This window comes from Marmota flaviventris, chromosome 15 (genome assembly GCF_047511675.1).
Source record: "Marmota flaviventris isolate mMarFla1 chromosome 15, mMarFla1.hap1, whole genome shotgun sequence".
Taxonomy (NCBI): Eukaryota; Metazoa; Chordata; class Mammalia; order Rodentia; family Sciuridae; genus Marmota; species Marmota flaviventris.
The window spans coordinates 81,743,993-81,766,252 of record NC_092512.1 but is presented as its reverse complement, the minus strand read 5'-3'; the positions used below and the strand labels follow the sequence as shown (position 1 = coordinate 81,766,252).

At 37.7% G+C, this 22,260-nt stretch overlaps 1 protein-coding gene across 2 annotated transcripts; it reads right to left on the bottom strand.

The window, feature by feature from the left end:
- Positions 1–302: 302 nt before the first annotated feature.
- Positions 303–11,029, bottom strand: Clxn (calaxin). 2 transcript variants are annotated; one of them, XM_027932925.2, is made up of 6 exons: positions 10,868–11,029; positions 6,124–6,282; positions 5,314–5,418; positions 4,403–4,554; positions 3,930–4,034; positions 303–1,059 (listed from the first exon to the last, which is right to left on the bottom strand). In XM_027932925.2, the coding sequence occupies exons 1-6, from the start codon at positions 10,923–10,925 to the stop codon at positions 1,000–1,002; spliced, it is 639 nt and encodes a 212-aa protein (XP_027788726.1). In that variant the 5' UTR covers positions 10,926–11,029; the 3' UTR covers positions 303–999. The 2 variants fall into 2 exon arrangements, with proteins under 2 accessions (XP_027788726.1, XP_071458105.1); XM_071602004.1 differs by lacking the exon at positions 5,314–5,418.
- Between the last annotated feature and the right edge of the window lie 11,231 nt (positions 11,030–22,260).

Genomic DNA, 22,260 nt, shown 5'->3' with positions numbered 1-22,260 from the left:
ACTTAACATAAAATATGTACTATCCCTGATGAGGACATTCAGAAGAGGAATCCAGGCAGTGGGGGACTATGACACTGCAATGCAGTCAGGCAGTTCCAGGGGACCCTAAGGAGGGTTAGGGTGGAGAGACACTGGGAACAGAGGAGAGGAGGACTTTGACACCCTAATGCATTGAAGGTGAATGACTCCAAAATTAACTGAAAACTGCCGATTCATTATCCATTAAGGCTAAGAAACAGAACCTGTTCCTCTTTCTCTGATCACCATAAGTCTGTACTTATATTGTAGTGATATTCAGCTTTCAATCCGATGCACAACATCTATAGAGGGCCCATGATATGCAGAAGACTAACTGCTATGGCAGAGATAAAGATGTGTGAGGATAAAATCCCTGCCCTTGACACTTACAAGCTGGTAAAATGATTAAGCAAAGCCTCACACAACCACATAAATCATATTAAAAAGCCTCAGTGTAACTTTCATTTCTCTAAATCTGCCCTAGTTCCTGTCAGAAGTGTGTTTAGGTGGTAAATGCAAGTATTATTTTTGATGCCAACCTTCTCCAAAGGAAATTCAGTAGTTTCAATGAGTTTTCAAAGTATACCTAACCTCTTTCTGACATGAAGAATATTTGTATTCATAATTGATAATTACATTATCTGTCCATTAATTTAATGAATTATATTTTACAACAGTTATATTCTTGGAAAGATAGTCTATATGAGAAAATATATCTAGGAATGCTAACTAACCATACCCAACCCAACTAAACTAATATTGGAAATATTAATATTTGTTAGAAAGATCCCCTCTAACAAGAAACTTGTCGTCTACTCTGTTTTACTTGCACCTTATACCAGAGTTAAGTGATATATGGAAGTGAGCCCCATCACCACCCCCAGATGCACAATTCAACATCTTCTTTCTGAGCTAAGTAGAAAAAATAAACTACAGGTGTATCTTCTTTAGTACTCACTTCAAACAATGCACATTTAGAATTCACATATCACTGAAATCGGTTGGATCTTTGAATACTTGACTTTCAAACTCCATCTGACTCTGCAAAACAAACATACTCAACTTACAGACTTACAGACTCGACTTACACACACGAACTTCCAAAAAACAGGTAGAGCAAAACAAAATACTCTGCATGTCTCTCTAATGTTTATAGAGAGAAAGGGTAGCTGGGAGAATGGGCATCAAGACTTTCAAGTGTTTATGTGGTTGTCTTCTTCCATAGACTTCATTAGTACTAACTGTATTACAAGCACAATGCTTGGTTCTTGATCCACAGAGATGAACAAGACCCTATGACACAGCTCTCCAAAGGATTCCAACCTAGTATCAAAGACTGGCCAGAAACTGGGTGGACAGATGAGGGCCAGGAGGACTGCAGCAGGAATCAGCGCATATTGAATTCTGGGAGTCCTAGAGGAGGAATCTGGGCACAGTTAGACCATGGAGGGAAGTGGGAGGGAAAGTGTAGGGAAGTGGGAGGGAAAGTGGAGGGAAGTGGGAGGGAAAGTGGAGGGAAGTGGGAGGGAAAGTGGAGGGAAGTGGCCAGACTTCCTGGAGCAGAGGAAGGCAGACCAAGAGCTCTGGACAATGAAAGGATGTGCTTCAGTAAGGTGAAGACCCAAGAGTGTTCATAGGCTTTATTAACAGAAGGGCAGGGTGACCCTGGCCACAGCAGATACAGGCTTGGATGAGAGGAAGTAGAGGGTAATATAGGTCCCAAATCTGGACAATCTTTTCAAGAACCTTGACTGTGAGATGGAGCCATTAGACAAGAAGTAGAAACAGCTATAAAATTAATTTCTCTGCCCTTTCCCTCCTTCCCTCCCTCCCTCCCTTCCTTCCCACTGTCCCTCCATCTTTCCTTTATTTCTTCTCTTTCTTCCTTTATTTATTTCTTCTCTATTTATTATTTATTTATTTATCTCTATTTATTTATTATCCTTCCTTTAGTTTTGTTTTTCAGACAGGACAGTTTAAAATGTTTAAGTCCTAATGGGAAGGTTTTACTAGAGAGGGAAGAGGTTGTGTCAAGGTAAAGGTAAATGAGGGAGTAAAGGTAAATGATAGAGAGGAGGAGGGAGACAGATCCAGAACTCTCCATCAGGCATTTATGAGATCCATCCATCCACTCATCCATCCATCCATCCATCCATCCATCCATCCATCCATCCATATGTCCTTCCATCATTTACTGGGCATCTACTATGTGCTGTATACAAGACACATTTGGGCAGAGATTGGATGAAGGAAGAGATTGAGCTCTGGTCTGGGGAAAGGACTTCCAGGTAGAGGCAACAGCAAGTGCAAAAGCACACAGGGAAGAACAGCAAGGTGGCTGGTGTGGCCCAGTGCCATGTGAGAATGGGAGACAGTAGAAGATGTGACTGGGGGAGAGAGAGAGAAAGAGGCCATTGTATCTACTCTCAAACCCGCAGGCGGGTCCTGAGCAAGGATAGAGCATGATAGCATTGGCATTATTGAACATACTGAGTATTCTGGAGCAAAGGAAGTAGGGGGAAAATAATGGATCCAAGAGAGCTAATGATCTGGGCTGAGTGACAGATCATTGTGCCTGATACATGTTGATATTGGAAGAGGTTGCAATCATAAATTTTGGAGGAGACAGATAGTAATCTGGTTCTCAGGCTTCTCAATGAAAAACCTGGGTGCATAGGAATGCCACTTAACAATAGGGAAGACTGAGGGAGAGGTGAAGTTTTAGGGAAAACCTGAAATTTGTTAAGGGCATGTCAAATGGGCAGCTGGAGATATAAACTAAAGCTTCAAAGGATGGGAACATTAACAAATCACATAACTCTATCTTTTTGAAAACCCCCAATGAATTTCCATCATCTTTAAGACAACAAGATATGGTCCTTCTTTGTATCTGCCACCTGATCTCCAGCCTCATATGCACCAAGTTCTCATCCAAGACAGTTGTATTTTCATCTTTTACTTACTATTTCCTTTTTCACTCCCCATCTTTCTTTTGTGTGTGTGTGTGTGTGTGTGTATATATATATATATATATATATATATATATATATATATATATATATATATATATATTCATTCTTTTTGCTTAGATTACTTTCCCCCATTTTGACCTGGCTATTTTCTCCTTCAAAACCCAGTTCTGATAAGCCCTCCTATGTCACTGCCCATGTTCCGGTGGTTCCATACAGCTTTTGCACTCGCTGTTGCCTCTACCTGGAAGTCCTTTCCCCAGACCAGAGCTCAATCTCTTCCTTCATCCAATCTCTGCATTTATGAGATGGATGGATCTCACAAATGCCTGATACATACAGTTGGTTTACATACACCTCTTCTTGCCAATCATCATGTTCTATACATCTCTATGGACTCCTCTGACACTAGGATACCCAGGCCACTCTGCCAATTAGTGAATGGATTTTGAAAAGTTGACCAAAATTATCTGAGCCTTACTTTTCTCATTTGTAAAAAAAGGATAATAGTACTGTCTACTTCAGAGAGTTTTAGATGGATTCATTGAGGTGATATGGTACTTGTGATACTGCCTGACACAGATGAAGCACCCTATAAGTCATTAAATATTATTATAATAACACTTATCATGCTGTTATAAAACTATTTTCATATTGTCTTTTTCTCTCAAGGCAATCACTGAGCCTTTCATCTGGCACACATTAAGTCTCATTAATTGTTTTCTAACATGAGTGAGTAAGTTATGAATGGAAAGCAAAGCACTTGGCTACAATAAGTACTATGAGATGAACTGGCAATTTCTTCTTTAGTGGCCTTTCAGTGTTGAGAAGCTATTCTCCCTGGGTGAACATGATTCCTCTGGTCCACTATAAGCAAGAAGTTCTGGATTGCATATCTTATATTACACTTTAGTTACAGTTCAGCCAAAGCAATATTGTTACCTTTGGATCAGGTAGACATGGTCCAAAGGCTTCCAACAGAAGAGTCTCTTCTCTCACAGCTTTTTCATAGTCTGCAAAAGATAGCTTCCCATCATGGTCATAATCCTGAGGGGACAGCAGGAATATATCAGTTAACATGTAACATGCTTACCACAACTGCTTGTTATTTTCATAGTCAAATGTTAATGGAAGAAAGGTTCTAGAGAAATAAGGGATTGAGTCATAAAATTGAAAAGAATTTTTTGGGGTTTTGCTGGGAATGGAACCCAAGGGCCTTGCACATACTAAGCAAGCACTCTAAAACTTAGCTATCCCCCCACCTCAAAAGAATTTTGGATATTGTAATAGCACCATTCAAGTGTTTAGTTAACTAAACAGGAAACTGAAAATTCTCATTATTCAAATTCTTATTTCCATTCCATATGTGACCTGTGCATTTCAATATAAAACTCTAAATTACTCAAAATCATTACCATTTTCTTAAGTGTTATTTCAACCAAATCTTTAATTCCTTCATCTGGGTCTTCCTCTGATGGTTGTTTCAGAAGGCTGTTCTTTAACATGTGGAACATTTCCTCCTTTGAAATGAAGCCGTCCCCATTCAAGTCAAATACTTCAAAGCAATCTTTAAAGAAAATGTCCAATTATGAATTTGATATTATCACTAAGGCAACATTTTCTCTGACCAAGTTTTGAGGGCTGAGGTCTATCTTGTTGATGCTTCATCAACCCTGAAGACCTTGGCATCACCTGGTTTTCATGGTAAATGTTGCATGCATTCAAGAATCCTCAGGAAGTTTCTTTACTCTCAGTTATGAAAAACCACATCAAGGAACAATACATCGGACATTTTTAAATCCTGAAACTCTTGGAACACTGATTAAAAATATGACTTAGAGTTCATCAGAGTCAACTATTAAACATTAGAACTTTTGGAAAATCTGCTATGGTTTCCTCTCTAGCACTGAGAGAGTTCTATCCCTGTCTCTATCCTTCAATCAATCCTATTCTTGCACTCAAAAGAAATGAAAAGAAAAAAAGAATCAAACACTTAAATCAATAGTCTCTGATTTTCTGTTTAAAATTCAAATGATGTTAAGTCCTTTGTGCATAAATACATGTGTACATAATTAGTGTGTACAGCAACGCCTACGCAAACTTCCCTGGCATCATAATCACTCTTCAGAATTATTTGATTTTCCTTTTTAGTCATTTTCTTTTATCCCCTGTTAACTCAAATTCATTCCATAAAAGAGGCTAATGAAAATCCAAACCAACCAACCAACAAACTCACTCACCCACTGGCTGGTTGGGGGACAGTAATTTAAACGCTTTGGCTATGTTAATCATAATGTACGAACATTAGGACAACCTGAACTCTTACATTTCATTTTTTCACCTAAGGATCCTCGAAGAAACACGGTTAATCCATTAACCCACTCCGATACATTTATACAGCCGTCATTGTCTTTATCAAAAGTTCGGAATACTAAAAAGAGAAAGAGATACTATGTAACAGCTGTGCTGCATTTGAATTCTCAATAATGTATTTACATCGGTATCGCTTGCTTTTATAATTTAGAGAAAACGTCAGGATTTTATAGTCCAATATTCTCACTTGACAAAGGAGGAAACTGAGTTATCAGAACATTGATATGCATTTTAATTATGCATTTGAATTTTCTCTTCCTATTTTGTGGGAAGAAAGAATACTCTGAATATCTAAATACATACATTATTAATTAATAATACAATATTGTGATATATTAAAATGTTAATTATATTAGATAATCTAAACATATTAATATAAAATATACAATTTCATATTTTTGTTACTCAAGACAAGGAACATTATTACATGATAAGACTGTATTCCATTTTTATTTAGATATAAGAAAATTTAAATGTAGTTTAGAAGCCATTATATTCATTATGTTTACTAAGAAAAAATAGAAATATTCCAAGCTTTTCAATATAAGGGAAATCTAATTACCCAACCTTCGTCATGTTCTTACATATAAAGAGAATATTACATCTTTCTCTAATTATCTTTGGAAAATTAAATGTTTATATTCATATAAATAGAGAATGTAGAACATTAAGCCTCCTACCAAGATTATGACAGAACTCCAAACTTTTAATTTTTTTTTCTGGTGGCTACAATTGACTGATTTAAATTTTGTATATCTCTTACCTCTGTCCATAATCATGTCATCTGTCATTCCAAATGTTACATGTAGGATGTTCCGAAATGCGTTACGATCTAGTCCAACAACTGCAACTGGTCGCTCTGCTACATCTCCAACCAAGTTATAGAAAAGCTTTATGAGACATGTCACCTCAGATTTATTAACTGTAGAATAATAAAGGTAAAACAAAAGTGTATTTCAATCTTTACATTATAAGCTAAATATTGCAATTGAAGCATATTTATATGCATTAAGACTATGTCATATATATACATAAATACATCAGTATATATATTTACATATATATACTGTATATACATACATACATGTGTATATATATATATATATATATATATATACTGTATGTATAGTATACTGTATATTGTGTGTGTCTGTGTGTGTGTATGTATATATATATACATATATATATATATATATATTCACACACACAGACACACACACACATATATATATATACATATATACATATATATATATATATATATATATATATATATATATATATATATATATACACCTGTGTGTGTTTCCTGGTTTGAGATTCATACCTTAAGTTAATGGATGAAGATAGCCAAAGATACATTACTCATTTAAGAAAACTAGCATTTCCTTCAAACAAGAGTCATACATTAAATAGATGCAAATTCAATCATGTTTGGGGGGGCGAAGGTAATATTAGCTTAGTAATTTGAATGATGAATGTGGTATCAGGTTCTAAATTTTATAAGGTTTGTAGATATATAATTTAAAATAAGAATGGTAATGTTTAACAATGTTAATTTTCCCCAGCATTTTGGTAAGCATTTATCAGATTTACAACTTGGCTTTCCCAGAAAATAGATACCATACTTTGAGAATTAATGGTTTTCATTTTTAATTTCACTTTAACCTTTGTGAATTCATAAGCCATATTTCTGAAATAAGAAACACCTATTTTACAAAAAAGAAGTTTTGAGCTCCCCTTAAGGACAATGTAAAAATTAACATTGAACAATTAGTACTTTGGAGGGAGGACATTTGTATCTAAAGCATATATACAAACACAGATATTTGCTGGTACCCATGATTACATAAAGGACAATGTTTACAAACACTGAGTTAATTATATTTTCCAACTGCCATTTGAAGTATGAAGGTGGAAGGGTTATTGCTTGGCATTAAGAACATAAAAATGATTCTAAATATGAAGCATACAAAGAAGATGGGCAATATTTTTGTTTCAAAACCAGGTAAAATTATGGTTGAATATTTTCAAAAACAAAGACAAAACCTGAATACATCTATGAGAAGATAACACATGAAAATGGAAAAAATCACACCTCATCCTACAGATCAGGATAGCCTCCAGTGATTGCTGGTTTTGAGAACCACATTTTAAGGGAAAAATTTAAAACTTTAAAAAGATTAAACAAGTTAAATAGCAGAAAATGTAATGGTTATGATTTTAAAATGAACCAAAAAAACCCAAAAACCCAACAAGAGTATAATGGTTCCTCAAAAAATGAAGCATGAGGGCTGTGGTTGTGGCTCAGTGGTAGAGCACCTGCCTAGCATGTGTGAGGCAATGGGTTCAATTCTCAGCAATGCATATAAATAAATAAGAAAGAAAGAAGGAAGGAAGGAAGGAGGAAAGGAAGAAAGAAAGAAAGGTAAGTCCATCAACAGCAACAAATAAATAAAAAAAAATTAAACGTGATTGGCATATGATCCAGCAATTCTACTTCTGAATCTACACACAAAATAATTGAAAGTAGGACCTCAACCAGATGCTGGTACCCCAATATTCACAGTAGTATAATTCATGATCACCAAAAAAATAGAAGCAACCCAAGCATTCGTTGATGAATAAATGGCTAACCAAATGTGATGTATTCTTACGATGGGATATTACTTGGCTTTAAAAAGGAAGGAAAATTCTGTCACATACTACAAAATGATCAGTTTTATGGACATTAAGATAAGTGAAAATTCAAGACATAAAAAGATAAAACACTGCATGATTCCTGTTATATGAAGTCAAATTCATGGTGACAGAAAGTAGAATGGTTGCTGCCAGCGGTTGGGGGAAGGAATGAGTGGGGAGTTATTCTTCAAGGTACAGTGTTTGAGTAGGGAAATATGAAAAATTTCTGGAGATGGATGGTAGTTACATAACAGTATGAATGCACAGTAGTCTCCCTGCTAAGTCTGAAGTTTTTTTTTCAAGGATTCAGTAACCCATGCTCAACCACAGTCTGAAAATATTTTTAAAAGTTTCAGAAATAAAGTATTTATAAGTTTTAGATAACATATTTGCAGTATATTGTCATTATTGTTCTATTACTGTGATACTGTGAATCTCTTACTGTTCCTGATTTATAAATTCAAATTTATTACATATATATATATACACACACATACATATACACACACATGTAGTATATATATATATATATATATATATATATATATATATATATATATATATGAGGTAGTACTATACAGTTCAGTACTATACACTGTTTTGGGGTCTTGCAACACATTCCCCATTGATAAGGGGGGAATTCTATACTTAATATCACAAAATTATACACTTAAAACAGTTAAAATGGCAAATTTTGTGTTACATCCAAGACACACATTTTTTCCATTCAACTGAAATAAAAATTAAAGAACATAAGCTGAATATATCAATTGACTTTCAGTTAAAAAATTGATTCAAGGATCAAAGGTTGCCATTAGTACTTTTCTTACTGAAATAGTTCTTACATTCTAGAATACCACACTGCATGAAATTATGGGACATTGATATGGAATGGCTTTCATCTTTCTGGAAAACTCTACATGTGACCTATAGATCATATGTGTAGAATCATAAGACGGTGAATGGAGAATTAACTAGATGCTCACTTAAGTTCTTTTCTTCTTTTCTGATTCAACAATATGTATCCATTTCATCTATTGCATTATCATCTGGAAACTATAAAAGAAATGTGACTTTAGGTAAAAGCCTTCTGTTTAAAGAAATTTAAAATTATTATGATGTCCATGACCTATAACTATTTCTACATAACGTAGTGATGTTTACTTTTAATCATCAAAGTTATTAAGGCTCACTTAAATTTTTTTTTGTAAGAACAAAAATCAAGAGTTGATTTTTTCTGACGTGTTTCCATTTATCTTTTAAAATACATGTTCACTTTTCAATTGTTCACAGAATGTTTTCAATGCATTGGAAACTTACTGAACGGAGACTAAATCAAAATCAGTACTGTGTATAGTAGTTATTGCATTGTTTATGAGTATTATAAAAAATGTTTACTAGATGTTTTAAGAATATCTGGTCTTTTCCCAGAAATGAAAGTGTTTTAAGAAAAATAACAGAATGAAATCCTCATCAAATTAAAGGTCTGTAATAATACCTTCAATATAACTTTTATTTATAACACCAACCCACGAAGAGAGCATTCTTACCACTCTTTACATCAGATACTAATGATGATGAGAAGGCACTAGATCCTTTAATCACACTTAAACATGTTTATTCCTCCTTGTTTGTATAATGGGTATTCTCTGAGGACCATGGCTTCTCCTGTTTCCTCAAGTGGCCAGTAGTTTTGCAATCAGCATACAACTTGGAAGTCTGGGAACCAGACAATATCATCCTCTTCTAAACCAAATCTATTGCTTTCTAGCCAAAGTACAGTTGGAATACAATACTAAAGTGTTCTATGAAATTCTAGGACTGCCTTTCCAAAGGGGAGATTAGAACAGCTGTCTTTAATAAACATTCAATTTGTCACCTAGAAAGTCTTCTCTACCTTCCCACCATATTAGCAATTGGAAAGTGGAAGTGTAAAGTTGGGAGCAGATTGTTTACCACATGTATAGCTTTGCTGAGCAATTTTATTTCCAAACAAATCTTGCTCTGAGACAGGTTTCTGTGCCACTTCAACTCATCTTTCCTAAAGATGATCAGTTGTTTATGACTATTTTCCCCTATGGATCTCTTGTTAAGCTTCCAGAACTTGGACCTGTCCTTTATTTTGGTCTAGGAAGAGCTGAAAAGCCGGCTAAGGTGCACGATGTACGTTGATTATGCTCTTTTCTTGAGTCCGGTGGGTTTTAGTACTTCTTTTACAACATGTCTGAGGCTAAAACTACATGTATCATGAACACATATTACTTCACTTCTATAATATAAAAGTAAATTAAGAAGAGGGTCTGAGAGCCCGGCATGCTGTCATATGCCAAACAATGCCAGCTACTAGGGAGGTTGAGGCAAGAAAAAGGAGGATCCCAAATTCGAGGTCAGCCTGGGCAATATGGCAAGACCCAATCTCAAAATTTTAGAAAAGGGTGCGGGAGTGGGGTGGGGTTGGAGATGTAGGTCAGTAGTGAGAGACACCTTAGGTAGCACATGAGAGGCCCTGAGTTCAATGTCAGCACCGAAGGCCAGGACCAAGGGCAAAGAGGGTCTGAGGAACGAGAAAAGTGTAGTGTCCTCAAGTGTAGGTAGAACTAAATGCATGGAGAGTAGTTCTCAAGGTCCCGGGCGTGGGTGCCCGCCCAAGGAGCTAGCATCCCGGGATGGGATGAACTTTTTCAGACTTCTCTTAGGGGTTTGGGGTGGGCCCATGGTCACACAGGTCCTGGAAGCAGGAAGTAGGCACAGCAGGGAAATTGCACTGGGTAGGAGCAGACTTGGCCCAGGAACCTCGGCTTGTTCAGCACTTGATTCTTACTTACAGTGCTTGCAATTTTTAGTTAAGTGGTCCGTCAACTTCTGCAATTTCTTTCGGTTCATGTTGGGAGCTCATGGAATCTGGCGGTGTCTAGTGTCTCTGGGCGCGTGGCAGCGGGGACCCTGGAGAATCCCGGGATGAGGACAGCCAGGCTGGGTCTCTGCCCGTCCCGTGCAAGCGCTGGCCTAACAGTCAGAGCGTCCAGGGCAACGGCTGGGCCAGCCGTGGATTGGCTCCCGGGCTGGGACGCGAGTGACGCCTACGCGGTACCAACATACAATGAGGCCATGGCAACGGCTGGGCCGGCCGCTGATTGGCTCCCGGGCGGAGGCGCACAGGGTGCGGACACGCCCCCAATACAACGTGGGCTTGGCAACGGCTGGGGAGGCCGCTGATTGGCTCCTCGGCCCGTCACTCATCTCCCGCACAGGCGCAGGTTGCAGACAGTATTCTGATTGCTAAGGTTGGAGTTTTCCTTTCCAGTGGTCACTGTCTTCTGGGTTCACAGTCTCTCTCTGCGTCGTAAATCATCAAAGTCTAGGAGAATGATGTGCACGCGGTGTGAGGAATGTCTGGGGCGGGTGTGAGCCTCACATCTCAAGGGAATGCTTCTGGTCTTCAGGGAGATCTGGGGGAATTGGGAGAACTTCACGAAATATCAAGTGTTAGCTTTTCGCTGTGGAATGCTGGAGGGTGAGGAGCTTGTTCTGGTGAACTACCTAGGAGATTGTCAGTTTTTGTGGTCTGACACAAGGAGGAAGACTGGTACGAAGTATCTTCATGTTATGGTTACATTTCTGAGAGTAAGAAGAAACTAGAGTCCTTTTGTCCTCTCCTTCTGTCCCCCATCCCATTCTTTGGACGTGGAGGTTGTCAGTGTCACATTTTAAACCAGTTCAAGAGGCATTGTCCCAAATGGAAACAGGCTAACTGCCACTTAGGTGTGGGGTACAGACAGGTTCAGTGTCTTCAAGAAAAAAAAAAAGTTCTTAAACTTGTAGAGTCAGGGGAACTTTCTGCTTTTCTTAACTGCAGATGGTACAACCCTGTTCTAATTAAAACGGCAATAGATTGTGGATAGCTAAGCCAGTAGGATAAATGTACAACATTCTCCGGATTGTCTTCTAGTTTAATTTCAGAGGGGAAAATGCCTTGGAAATCCAAACTATTTTATAGTATACATGCTATCATCTTTAGACTGAAAGTTAAAAGACCCCTGCCTACCATGCCTTAACAATCCAAAATGAAATAGATTCAGTGTTGAGGTCTCTGGTTTTCTTTTGTTGTTTCATTTGTTTGTGGAATGAAAGATTGAGATGCTATCTGAAACCAGAGCTGGGGTTAGGCTTTTTTTAGATTGAAGAGTTGTAGCAAATATTGAATTTATAGACTGTTGAGGTGCTAATTTCAAAAGACAGGAAATCAGTGGTTGTCAGTAGTTAATAAGAGAAGCAATGGGCATAAAGGTGTGGTGCAAGTCTCCCTGTGCATGTGTTTTAGGGAACAGGCCTCCACTGGTAGTGAGCACATTGATGACCATGCCCAGGCTTCTTGGAAGGCAGACTATATTGGCACCTCCTGGGGAGCACCTGTAAGTAGGTGATCTAATCAGGTATTACTTCAGCAAGACCTATCATCCATTTTCCTTTAAAGTAGAAAAAAATAATGTAGGAACAATATCACAGCCTGTTTAGATTACAATAGGCATTTTGTTACAGCAGGCAACAATTTCTTAGTTTGCTGAGCAACATTTGTGAGGTATCTTCTCTCCGGCATATCTGCCAGTTCTTCTTTCTTCTATTCTGGTCTTTTAGTTTAAAAGAATCTGAACAAATTGTTGTGTGAAACTCATGGCTTTAAGACTGTGGGCTGCAGAATTGACCTCACTATAAAGTCTTACGAATCTTTATCAGGGAAGTACAATATTTATTTTGGTCATATTTTGTCAGAATATGGGTAAACATCAGAACTTTCATTCTATTCTTGTGAAGTTATTGAACTTAATATTTTTAGATGTAAGAAACAATCTGGAGGCCTGTAGAGTCAGCATATCACATCTCAAGTCAGAATGGAAATTTCTTTTTGTAGTTTTTAGCTGCTTTTGCTGAGTAGAGACAGATTGCTTTTCCCCAAGGGTTTTCTCAGAGTAAGGCAATTAAGTTGAAATAGTTACCTCACATCAAATCAATCAATAAAGATTGTGTTTAATTTGTATTGGACACAAATTTTACTGTGCATTAAATGATCACAGAACTTTCCAAAATTCAAGCAACCTCCAGATGGATGCTTTTGTAAATACAAAAATACATTAAAGTGACTATTAATGCTATAATGTTTCCTTTAATTTTGTGTGCAAAACAATCTTCCCTTTGACTCACCATTCATTGGAATGTTGCCATGATAAATAGCTTGGACCTTGACTTGATGAAAGTGTTTTCCTTTAACATGGACCTTTTATAATGAAGGCATTTGAAAGCTGTTTAGGAAATTACATCATAGAACTGATCTCCAAATTCTGTGTATTACAAAATTATTATGAAATTGCTTTAATAGAAGGAAAATAGAAAGGTTGGTTATCTGCATCATTTAAATTCAATTTTACAAACTTTATTTTGTAGAGTACAGTGATGAAAAATTTGAACTTAAGTTTAGCCAACTATTTGGTTGAATGGACACTGCTACCTCTGGCCTCTTCCTCCTTTGCTGTAATGCTGTAGTGACAAAACACTTTTAGCACTTGAAACCCATTGAACACTGTCACACTCACGACTTCTATCCTATTTTTTTTTTTAATTTCTACTCACCTCCAATGACAATTCTTCTTCAAAGACCCATTTCCGCCTGACTCTCTCCTCCCCAGTCATTCTCTGTTCTAGGACCTTTTCCGTTTTAGTCCTTGCCACTGTGTGGAACAATTTCATTTGCTCTCTTTAATCTCTCCCCTTTACCAGACTGTACATTACATGGCATGCGCTCTCTCTTCCTGTTCAAGTCTGTTTTACCTACTATATCTATCCATTGTCTGTATCTCTGAAGTTTGACAACACAGACCATGTTGTATGGGCTGTATTAATGGAAACTGGTGGGAGAGATGCCCAAATTCAGGGATTGCTGAGGTCTGGCTGGGCACAATTCAGAGCCACTTATCAAGCAGAAACAAACTTTATTTTTAGAACACACATGCTGCACCACACCAACTCTTCAGGAATTCCCTCAGAGCCCAACTGCCACCACTGGCTTCTGGGGAGCCTCTCAACCCCCCCCCCCCCACTCCTCCTGTTCTTGAGGCCCATTGGCTGGGTCACGTGGGTGGAGCCACAAGAGTCCCCCAATGAGCAGCTCCATGGTCTGAAAGGGCAGGGAAACAGCCCAATGAGCATCACTGCAGAGGAACCAATCAGCTGGCAGCTGGAAGTTTTCTGGGGCCAAGGTGAGCCAATCAGCTGGAAGTTTGCTGGGGCCCCTTCAGCTGTGGCTCTCAACAAAGGATGAACTCGCAAATTTCCTGTGGTACCTGGTGGATAGTCCCCTAAATGCAGTGTGGGGCACCTTAGAGGGAGAGGTACAGTGCCCACAGTAGGGCCCTAAAATAGAGCATGGAGGCTAAGAAGAGCTTTCCTTTAAACTGATCTTTCCCCACAAATATACACTCAGTTTGCCCTAGTGTTAACACAAATCTAGACTTTTTATTTTTGTTATAATCAAGTGACCAGTTGGTTAAGTTAAATACTCAAGATTTACTAAAGATAGAATTCTTATATCTTACATGTAATTTACAAAGTTGTGAATTAAGTGTGGCTTGTGATGAGTAATTTTTGTATTAACTATATTGGAAGTATATTAAGTAAAGAAACTGGTTTCTATAGGCCTGAAAGAGCCCACCAATAAATCCTGTGAAATTTGTTAGGCTGGAGTGAAGGGAGCTCTGGGTCATGAGCACTCATGGTGAAGGCTGTGGCAACTGAACTCTTTGTATTGCTACCCCAGGGACAGTGGATATCCAACCAAGCCCAGACAACTCCATGGTTCTTGATTACTCAGTAAAGGAAGCACCCAGAAATGCCCATCTCCAAATAACCTAGCCCTTTATAAGATTTTATTTCTAACCTAGACCTAACTGTATTTAGCAGAACCCCTCTTCAATTGTGAGCATCTACCCTTCCATGCTCTGTACAATTTCTCTAAATCAACTTCTCTTTGAAGATATTGCTTCTTCTGGAAATATTCTTGGCAGACGCTCCCTGTTTCCTCATACCAATTCACTTATGCTCAGAAAGAAGTTATAATCCCCATGGCCTTGCTTCACCTTTCCATTTCCATACGGGCTCTGTGCTTTCTTCACATCTACACTTCCCAGAAAGTGAAAGCTATGCTTTCTGCCTTTATGGCTACACCTCTCTCTTTACCACCTTCTGTGCTCCTGCATTGACCTGCTGTCTTCCTTCATGTGCTCCTCAAAACCATCTGTGGTGCTGCCATAGAGATCCAATCATATCTTCATATTAAAGAGGCTTCCTAGCAACTGCAAGATGAAATTCAGGTTTCTGTGGTTCTCCAAGTCCGACCTTTGTCAGGCTTGTAAACCTCTTCTCTGAACTGTCCCTGTTTACTTAATGGCTGGAACTCTAGCAGCCACCTTAGACCATGAGGTTCACTGAGGACTGGGAGCCACTAAGAATGGAATGCAATCTAGAAGGGGCTGTGACTCTTATACTGTGGGAACTGCTTGACAAGAGTATGAAATTTGCTTCTGTCTCATTTATCCCATCAACATTTGAGGGCTTTCACATATTTTCATCTAACTGTATAAACACAAGTTCTAAACTGAGAAAGCTGGACTTCCTTTCCTTTAAGGTTCTTTCTTGTTGGATGTTCTTGGAAACAAAACTATGGTTGATATGCAAATACTCTTACTTTCCCTTCACTAGGCTTAAACTTATGAAAATGTCAGTAGTTCACTATTTTGACCAACAAAAGAACTACAATTGTGTATCACCCTAATGGATAGTTGCATCTTTTCATATTTTCCCAATATTTCAAATTATCTAAGCAGGGCCAACATTTATCTGCAAATTTAAAGTGGTGACATGATCTTCCAATCATTCAAATTCCCTGAGATTCCCGTCCTAAACTTCTGGTGTGCTCTAGGATGGAATTTGGAATGTGTTTCTTCTCAACTTGTTGCTGGCATTGGTGGGCAATACTAAATGTCTACACAGAGCAGATGTTGCTCTGCTTTCACTGCCTAGATGAACGGTCATCTGTCTGTGAATGACTAACAGAGGAAACCCTGGTGATATATTTTTGACCTTTCATTAAAATGGATGCTGCTAACCAAGACACATAATTACATGCATTCTAAAACTTGCGAAATGCAACTGTGTTTAAGGAAAATCATCTTCCTGCCCCGATATAATCTGCAACACAAGGTCACATTAAGGGACATTCAAAGGGACATTTTCTTTGTAGTACTAAAATACTGGCCGATGAAGAAAGGTGATTTCACATTCAGAATTGAAGGAAGGATTTGGTCAACATTGTATTTTTTATTGTGGTTATATCCTCAATCTGTTTCAGGGAAGACTTTTAAAAAAAAATGATACAAGGCTCACAGTCAGCTTCCATGTGCCACATTTGTTGAATTCATTCAAACCATAGTTTTAGGTGTCCACTGTTATTTATCCATTCAAATATGATGATGAGACAGGATGTGATGGGGTATTAAGATAAAAGAATGGGATCTCCGGGGGAAGTAAGGCAACTCAAGAGATGTCAGGTCCTAGCTATTCTTACCATAAGGTGCATTGTTTGGATGTCATAATTAATTCAATAATTAGCAAACTTGGGACTTCATGGGTATTTTGGCTTGCATTTACTCTTAGTTGTCATCCTTTTGAAGGCAAAATTAATGTTCTGCATTTGAAGAGGACCATAGGAGAGGGCTGTATACTACATGGTATTTACTCATTTAGTCAATAACCTCCTACTGAGCCCATACCATGAGCCAATGGGGCATGGATATATAATACTGCAAAGGCAGAGAAGATCTCTCTCAGGCCATGATTGCTCCCTGAAAAGATAGTTGCTGAATAATTGGAAAAAATGTAAGTACAAGCTGTGCAAAGTGTTATGGAAGGTCACAGTCACTTTTTATTAAAATATGTTAATGACCAACTAACAAGAATAGCATAGTGATGGCCAAACGCAGACCATTACTCTTGCCTTCAAAAGGATGACAACTAGGAGAAAATGTGTGGTGGCACACACCTGCAATCCCAGCGGCTTGGGAGGCCGACACAGGAGGATCATGAGTTCAAAGCCAGCCTCAGCAATGGTGAGGTACTAAGCAACTCAGTGAGACCCTGTCTCTAAATAAAATACAAAATAGGGCTGGGGATGTAGCTGGGTAGTGGTTGAGTGCTCCTGAGTTCAATCCTCAGTACCAAAACAAAACAACAACAACAACAATAGCACAGTGACCGAAATACTTTGATGGCTCTGCAATCAGGCAATACGAATTGCAACATCTGCCTTGCCATTCATTAGTGGAATGATCCTAGCAACTTACAAACCTCTTCTGTGATCATCTGCCACACAATAACTAAAGAAATAGATCCTACTTTATGAGATGGCTGATGAGATGAACTGTAAGGGGACTTCAAAGCATTGAGTACAGCGTCTGGGAGACAGCAAATTGGACGCAATGCCCATTAGTTAGCTATGATCATTATCTGTAGCAGTGGGCTTGTGGGTGGATCTCCTTCCGCCCATTTACTTCCCAGCCTGTGGGGGCAACATTACAGTCCCCAGGAAGATTCATACCCTAATCCTACCGACTATGTTACCTTCTGTGGGAATACAGGCATTGCAAATGACATTGAGGTTATTGATCCACTGACCTTCAAATAAAGAGTTTATCTCAGTGGGTTCAGTTTTACCACAGAAATCCTTGAAAGCTGAAGAGGATGGTGGGAAGGAAAGCAGATAGATTGCTCCCCTTCCCACCTTGTATTGCTTGTGCCATTGCTGGCGATACCTCAGGGCAATGAGAACCTCATACATACAACCATGGGGAAAGTAATCCTTCCAGCAACCTGAATGACCTTGGAAGCAGGGCCCCTACCATACTCTCAGCTTTAGGATGACTGACACTCTAGTTTTGGCCTTGTGAGACCCTGAGAAGAGAACTCAGAATTTATTCATCTCCTGAAGCAGGTGATAAATGAATGTTTTTAAGCTGCTGAATTTGTGGCAATTTGTAATACAGCAATAGAAAATAAATATATCACCTTTTCCCATTTTTTTTTAAACTGCAACATGCATCGTAACAAAAACAAAATCTTTTCCAAATCCCCGAAAACCTTCGGGAAGTGTTATTTACATAAACCAAAGACCACCAATCTTAAGAATATTATTTGGTGAGTTTTGAAATGGATCCTTTTATATGTCTGTCCATAATACCGTATTATAGAATGTTCTATCACCCCATAAAGCCCTCTCCTGCGCCCACAGTAGCAAATCTCTCCTGGATCACTAGCCCCGGAAATGGCTGGTCTTCTTGTTGTCTCTTTGGTTTTCTTAATCAGTGTCTTATTTCTTTTTTGTTGTTGTTGTCAGTCTAGAAAGAAGTTTATCAATTATATTAACATTTCAAAGAACTAAGATCTTGGTTTCATTGATGTCCTCTATTGTCTTTCTATGTCCCGTTCTGTAATTTCTTCTCTTGTCATTATTTCCTTTCTTCTGCTTTATCATGGTTTACCCTGCTTTTATTTTTCTAGTTCTCTGGGTGGAAAGTCGGATATCAATGTGAGATATTTCTTCTAATAAAAACATCTAATGTTCTACATTTAAATTAAATTTTCATTCCACGAATTTGATCTCATGTTTTAATTTTTCATTCCTGGTAAGCTGGAATAGATCAGAACATTATGCATTTACGTCATTTGTTGCTTGCTTTTCTGTGTCACTCACATGTAGTTGCATTTTGTTCTCACATCCAAGTTATGTTACTTGGAATCAGTTGGCTGTCCTTTATATTTTGTTAGACAAAATCTTGAAGGTCTTCCTCTAGAGCTAATATAGTCACATTCTAAGGGCAATGCTTCTTTGAGGATTCTACCTGTTGCCTCAATTAAAGTCCTTTCAATCAGATGTGTGAAATGATTAATTGTTTTACTCAGCCTTTTCGCTGCTGTGACCAAAAGACCTGACAAGAACAACTTCAGAAGAGGAAAAGTTTATTTGGAACTCACAGTTTCAAAAGTCTCAGTCCATGGACAGCTGGCTTTATGGCTCTGGGCCCAAAATATGGCATAACATCATGGTGCAAGAGTGTGGTGGAGAAAAGAGGCTCAGGACATGGCACTAGGAAGCAAAGAGAGAGCGAGAGCTCCACATACCACAGACAAAATATTATCCCTAAAGGCAGCCCCCCTCCAATGACCCACCTCCTCCAACCACATCCTACCTATCTATAGTCACCACCCAGTTAATCCCTATCAGGAGATCAATGTACTGATTAGGTTAAGACTTTCATAGCTCAATCATTTTACCTCTAAACTTCCTTGATTGTCTCATACATGAACTTTTGGGGGAACACCTCATATTTAAACCCTAACACTAACCCTAGCTCTGTGAGTTCTAGTGATGATTTTTCTTTCTGATTTTTATTATTTAGTTTCTCTATTGAGGGCAATTTTTTCTCATTCTTGCAGATAAGATCAGAATTGAGCTAAAAATCAAGGATACCCATCTTTCAATGTGGTTCCCAATTTCTAGTCATCTCATCTCCCAAGAATGCCCATCTGAATGTCATTCATCTCAATGAGATTCAGCCTGTGCCTGCCTCTGGCCTGGACAGTGCCTTCTAGGAGAAAGTCAGGATGTTGCAGGACTCAGCCCTTCATTACCATATGTAGGCATTCACCATCCTCTGCTGCCTCCTGTTCAAAGCCTGAGCCATTTTTTTTTTTAGACAGAGAAGAGAGAGAGAGAGAGAGAGAGAGAGAGAGAGAGAGAGAGAGAGAGAGAGAATTTTTTTTAATATTTATTTTTCAGTTTTTGGTGAACACAACATCTTTATTTTATTTTATGTGGTGCTGAGGATCGAACCCAGCGCCCCGTGCATGCCAGGCGAACATGCTACCGCTTGAGCCACATCCCCAGCCCCGAGCCATTTTTAATGTATTTTGCTTGCTTTCCTTGTTGCTTCAGTCAGGAAGGTAAATCTGATCCCTGCTCCTCTATTTAAATCAGAAGCAAAAGAAAGCCCCATTCTCTTTTTTAAAAAGATGAATTGTGTGTTAGGTGCTTGAAGGCTAAGGTTTTTGAAACCTGTAATAGAATAATAATAATTTTTTAAATTTATGATACTCTCATTAAAAGGTGCCTTGATACACTTTTCAGCATGTACAACTCTTCAGACTCAATTGCCACACTTTTGGTTTCCAAATATTCCTATGGGAAAAAATATGCATATACTTCAAAATATATGCTTGTTTAGTATATAAGCTTATTGATAATGAGCATTAATGCTCATTTACTTTATGTTAATACATTTGTATGTCATAAAATATAAACATGGAAATATTAAAATATGGAAATAAAAATTTAAATGTTATTTTGACTTTTGGTCTTACTAAAATTATAGCTTAGTGAACAATATGATTAAATATACTTTTAATTCAACATCAATTTGGAAATCAATTTGCTAATTTTTATATAAAATTACTGTTGAGCTGCCATTCTGACTGGAGTGAGATAAAATCTTAGAGTAGTTTTGATCTTATCTGCAATTATTCTCTAATCGCTAGAGATGTTGAACATTTTTTCATATACTTGTTGGTTGATTGTATATCACCTTCTGAGAAGTGCCTGTTCAGTTCCTTGGCCCATTTATTGATTGGGTTATTTGTTATTTCTGTGTTTAGATTTGTGAGTTCTTTATATACCCTAGAGATTAGTGCTTTATCTAACATGCAAGTGGAAAAATTTTGCTCCCAAGCTATAGGCTCTCTATTCACCTCACTGATTGTTTCTTTTGCTGAAAGAAGCTTTTTTAGTTTGAATCCATCTAATTTATTAATTCTTGATTTTAATTTCTTGTATTATAGGAGTCTTATTAAGGAAGTATGGGCCTAATCCAATATAATGGAGATTGGGGCCTACTTTTTTCTTCTATGGGGGAAGAAAAAAGTGTCTCTAGTTGTATTATTAGGTCCTTGATCCACTTTCAGTTTTGTGCATGGTGAGAGATAGGGATTTAATTTCATTTTGTTGCATATGAATTTCCAGTTCTCTCAGCACCATTTGTTGAAGAGGCTATCTTTTCTCCAATGTACATTTTTGGCACATTTGTCAAATATAAGATAACAGTAATTATGTGGGTGAATCTCTGTGTCCTCTATTCTGTACCATTGGACTACCAATCTATTTTGGTGACAATACCATACTATTTTTGTTACTATTGCTCTGTAGTATAGTTGAAAGTCTGGTATAGTGATGCCACCTACTTCACTCTTTCTGCTAAGGATTGCTTTAGCTATTCTGGGTCTCTTATTTTCCAGATGAATTTCATGACTGCCTTTTCTATTTCTATGAGGAATGTCATTGAGATTTTCATTGGAATTGCATTAAATCTGTATATTACTTTTGGTAGTATGATCATTTTGGAAATATTAATTCTGCCTATCCAAGAACAAGGGAGATCTTTCCATCTTCTAAGGTCTTCTTTAATTTTTTTCTTTAGTGTTCTGTAGTTTTCATTGTAGAGGTCTTTCACCTCTTTTGTTAGGTTGATTCCCAAGGTGTTTTTTTTTTTTTTTTTTTTCAGTCTATTGTAAATGGGGTAGTTTTCCTCATTTCCCTTTCAGAGGATTTGTTACTGATATACAGAAATGCTTTGGATTTATGGGTGTTGATTTTGTATCCTGCTACTTTGCTGAATTCATTTACTAGTTCTTGAAGTTTTCTAGTGGAATTTTTGGGGTCTTTCAGGTATAGAATCATATCATCAGCAAATAGTGCTAGTTTGAATCTGTCTAATTGCTAATTTGAGTCTGTCTAATTTCATCTGTCTAATTGCTCTGGCCAGTGTTTCAAGAACTATGTTAAATAGAAGTGGTGAAAGAAGGCATCCCTGTCTTGTTCCAGTTTTTAGAGGGGATGCTTTCAATTTTTCTCCATTTAGAACAATGCTAGCCTGGGGCTTAGCATAGATAGCTTTTACAATGTTGAGATATGTTCCTGTTATCCCTAATTTTCTAGTGTTTTGAACACGAAGGGGTGCTGTATTTTGTTGAATGTTTTTTCTGCGTCTATTGAGGTGATCATATGGTTCTTATCTCTAAGTCTACTGAATCAATTTGCCAATTTTTATATAAAAATACTGTTGAG

Excerpts from the sequence above, each read along its gene's own strand:
- Clxn (XM_027932925.2), bottom strand. The coding sequence starts at position 10,925 with ATGAACCGAAAGAAATTGCAGAAGTTGACGGACCACTTAACTAAAAAT. Across the intron at positions 5,419-6,123 it reads TGACATGATTATGGACAGAG|TATTCCGAACTTTTGATAAA; the intron begins GTAAGAGATATA and ends TTCTCTTTTTAG. Across the intron at positions 1,060-3,929 it reads CATGTCTACCTGATCCAAAG|AGTCAGATGGAGTTTGAAAG; the intron begins GTAACAATATTG and ends TTTGTTTTGCAG.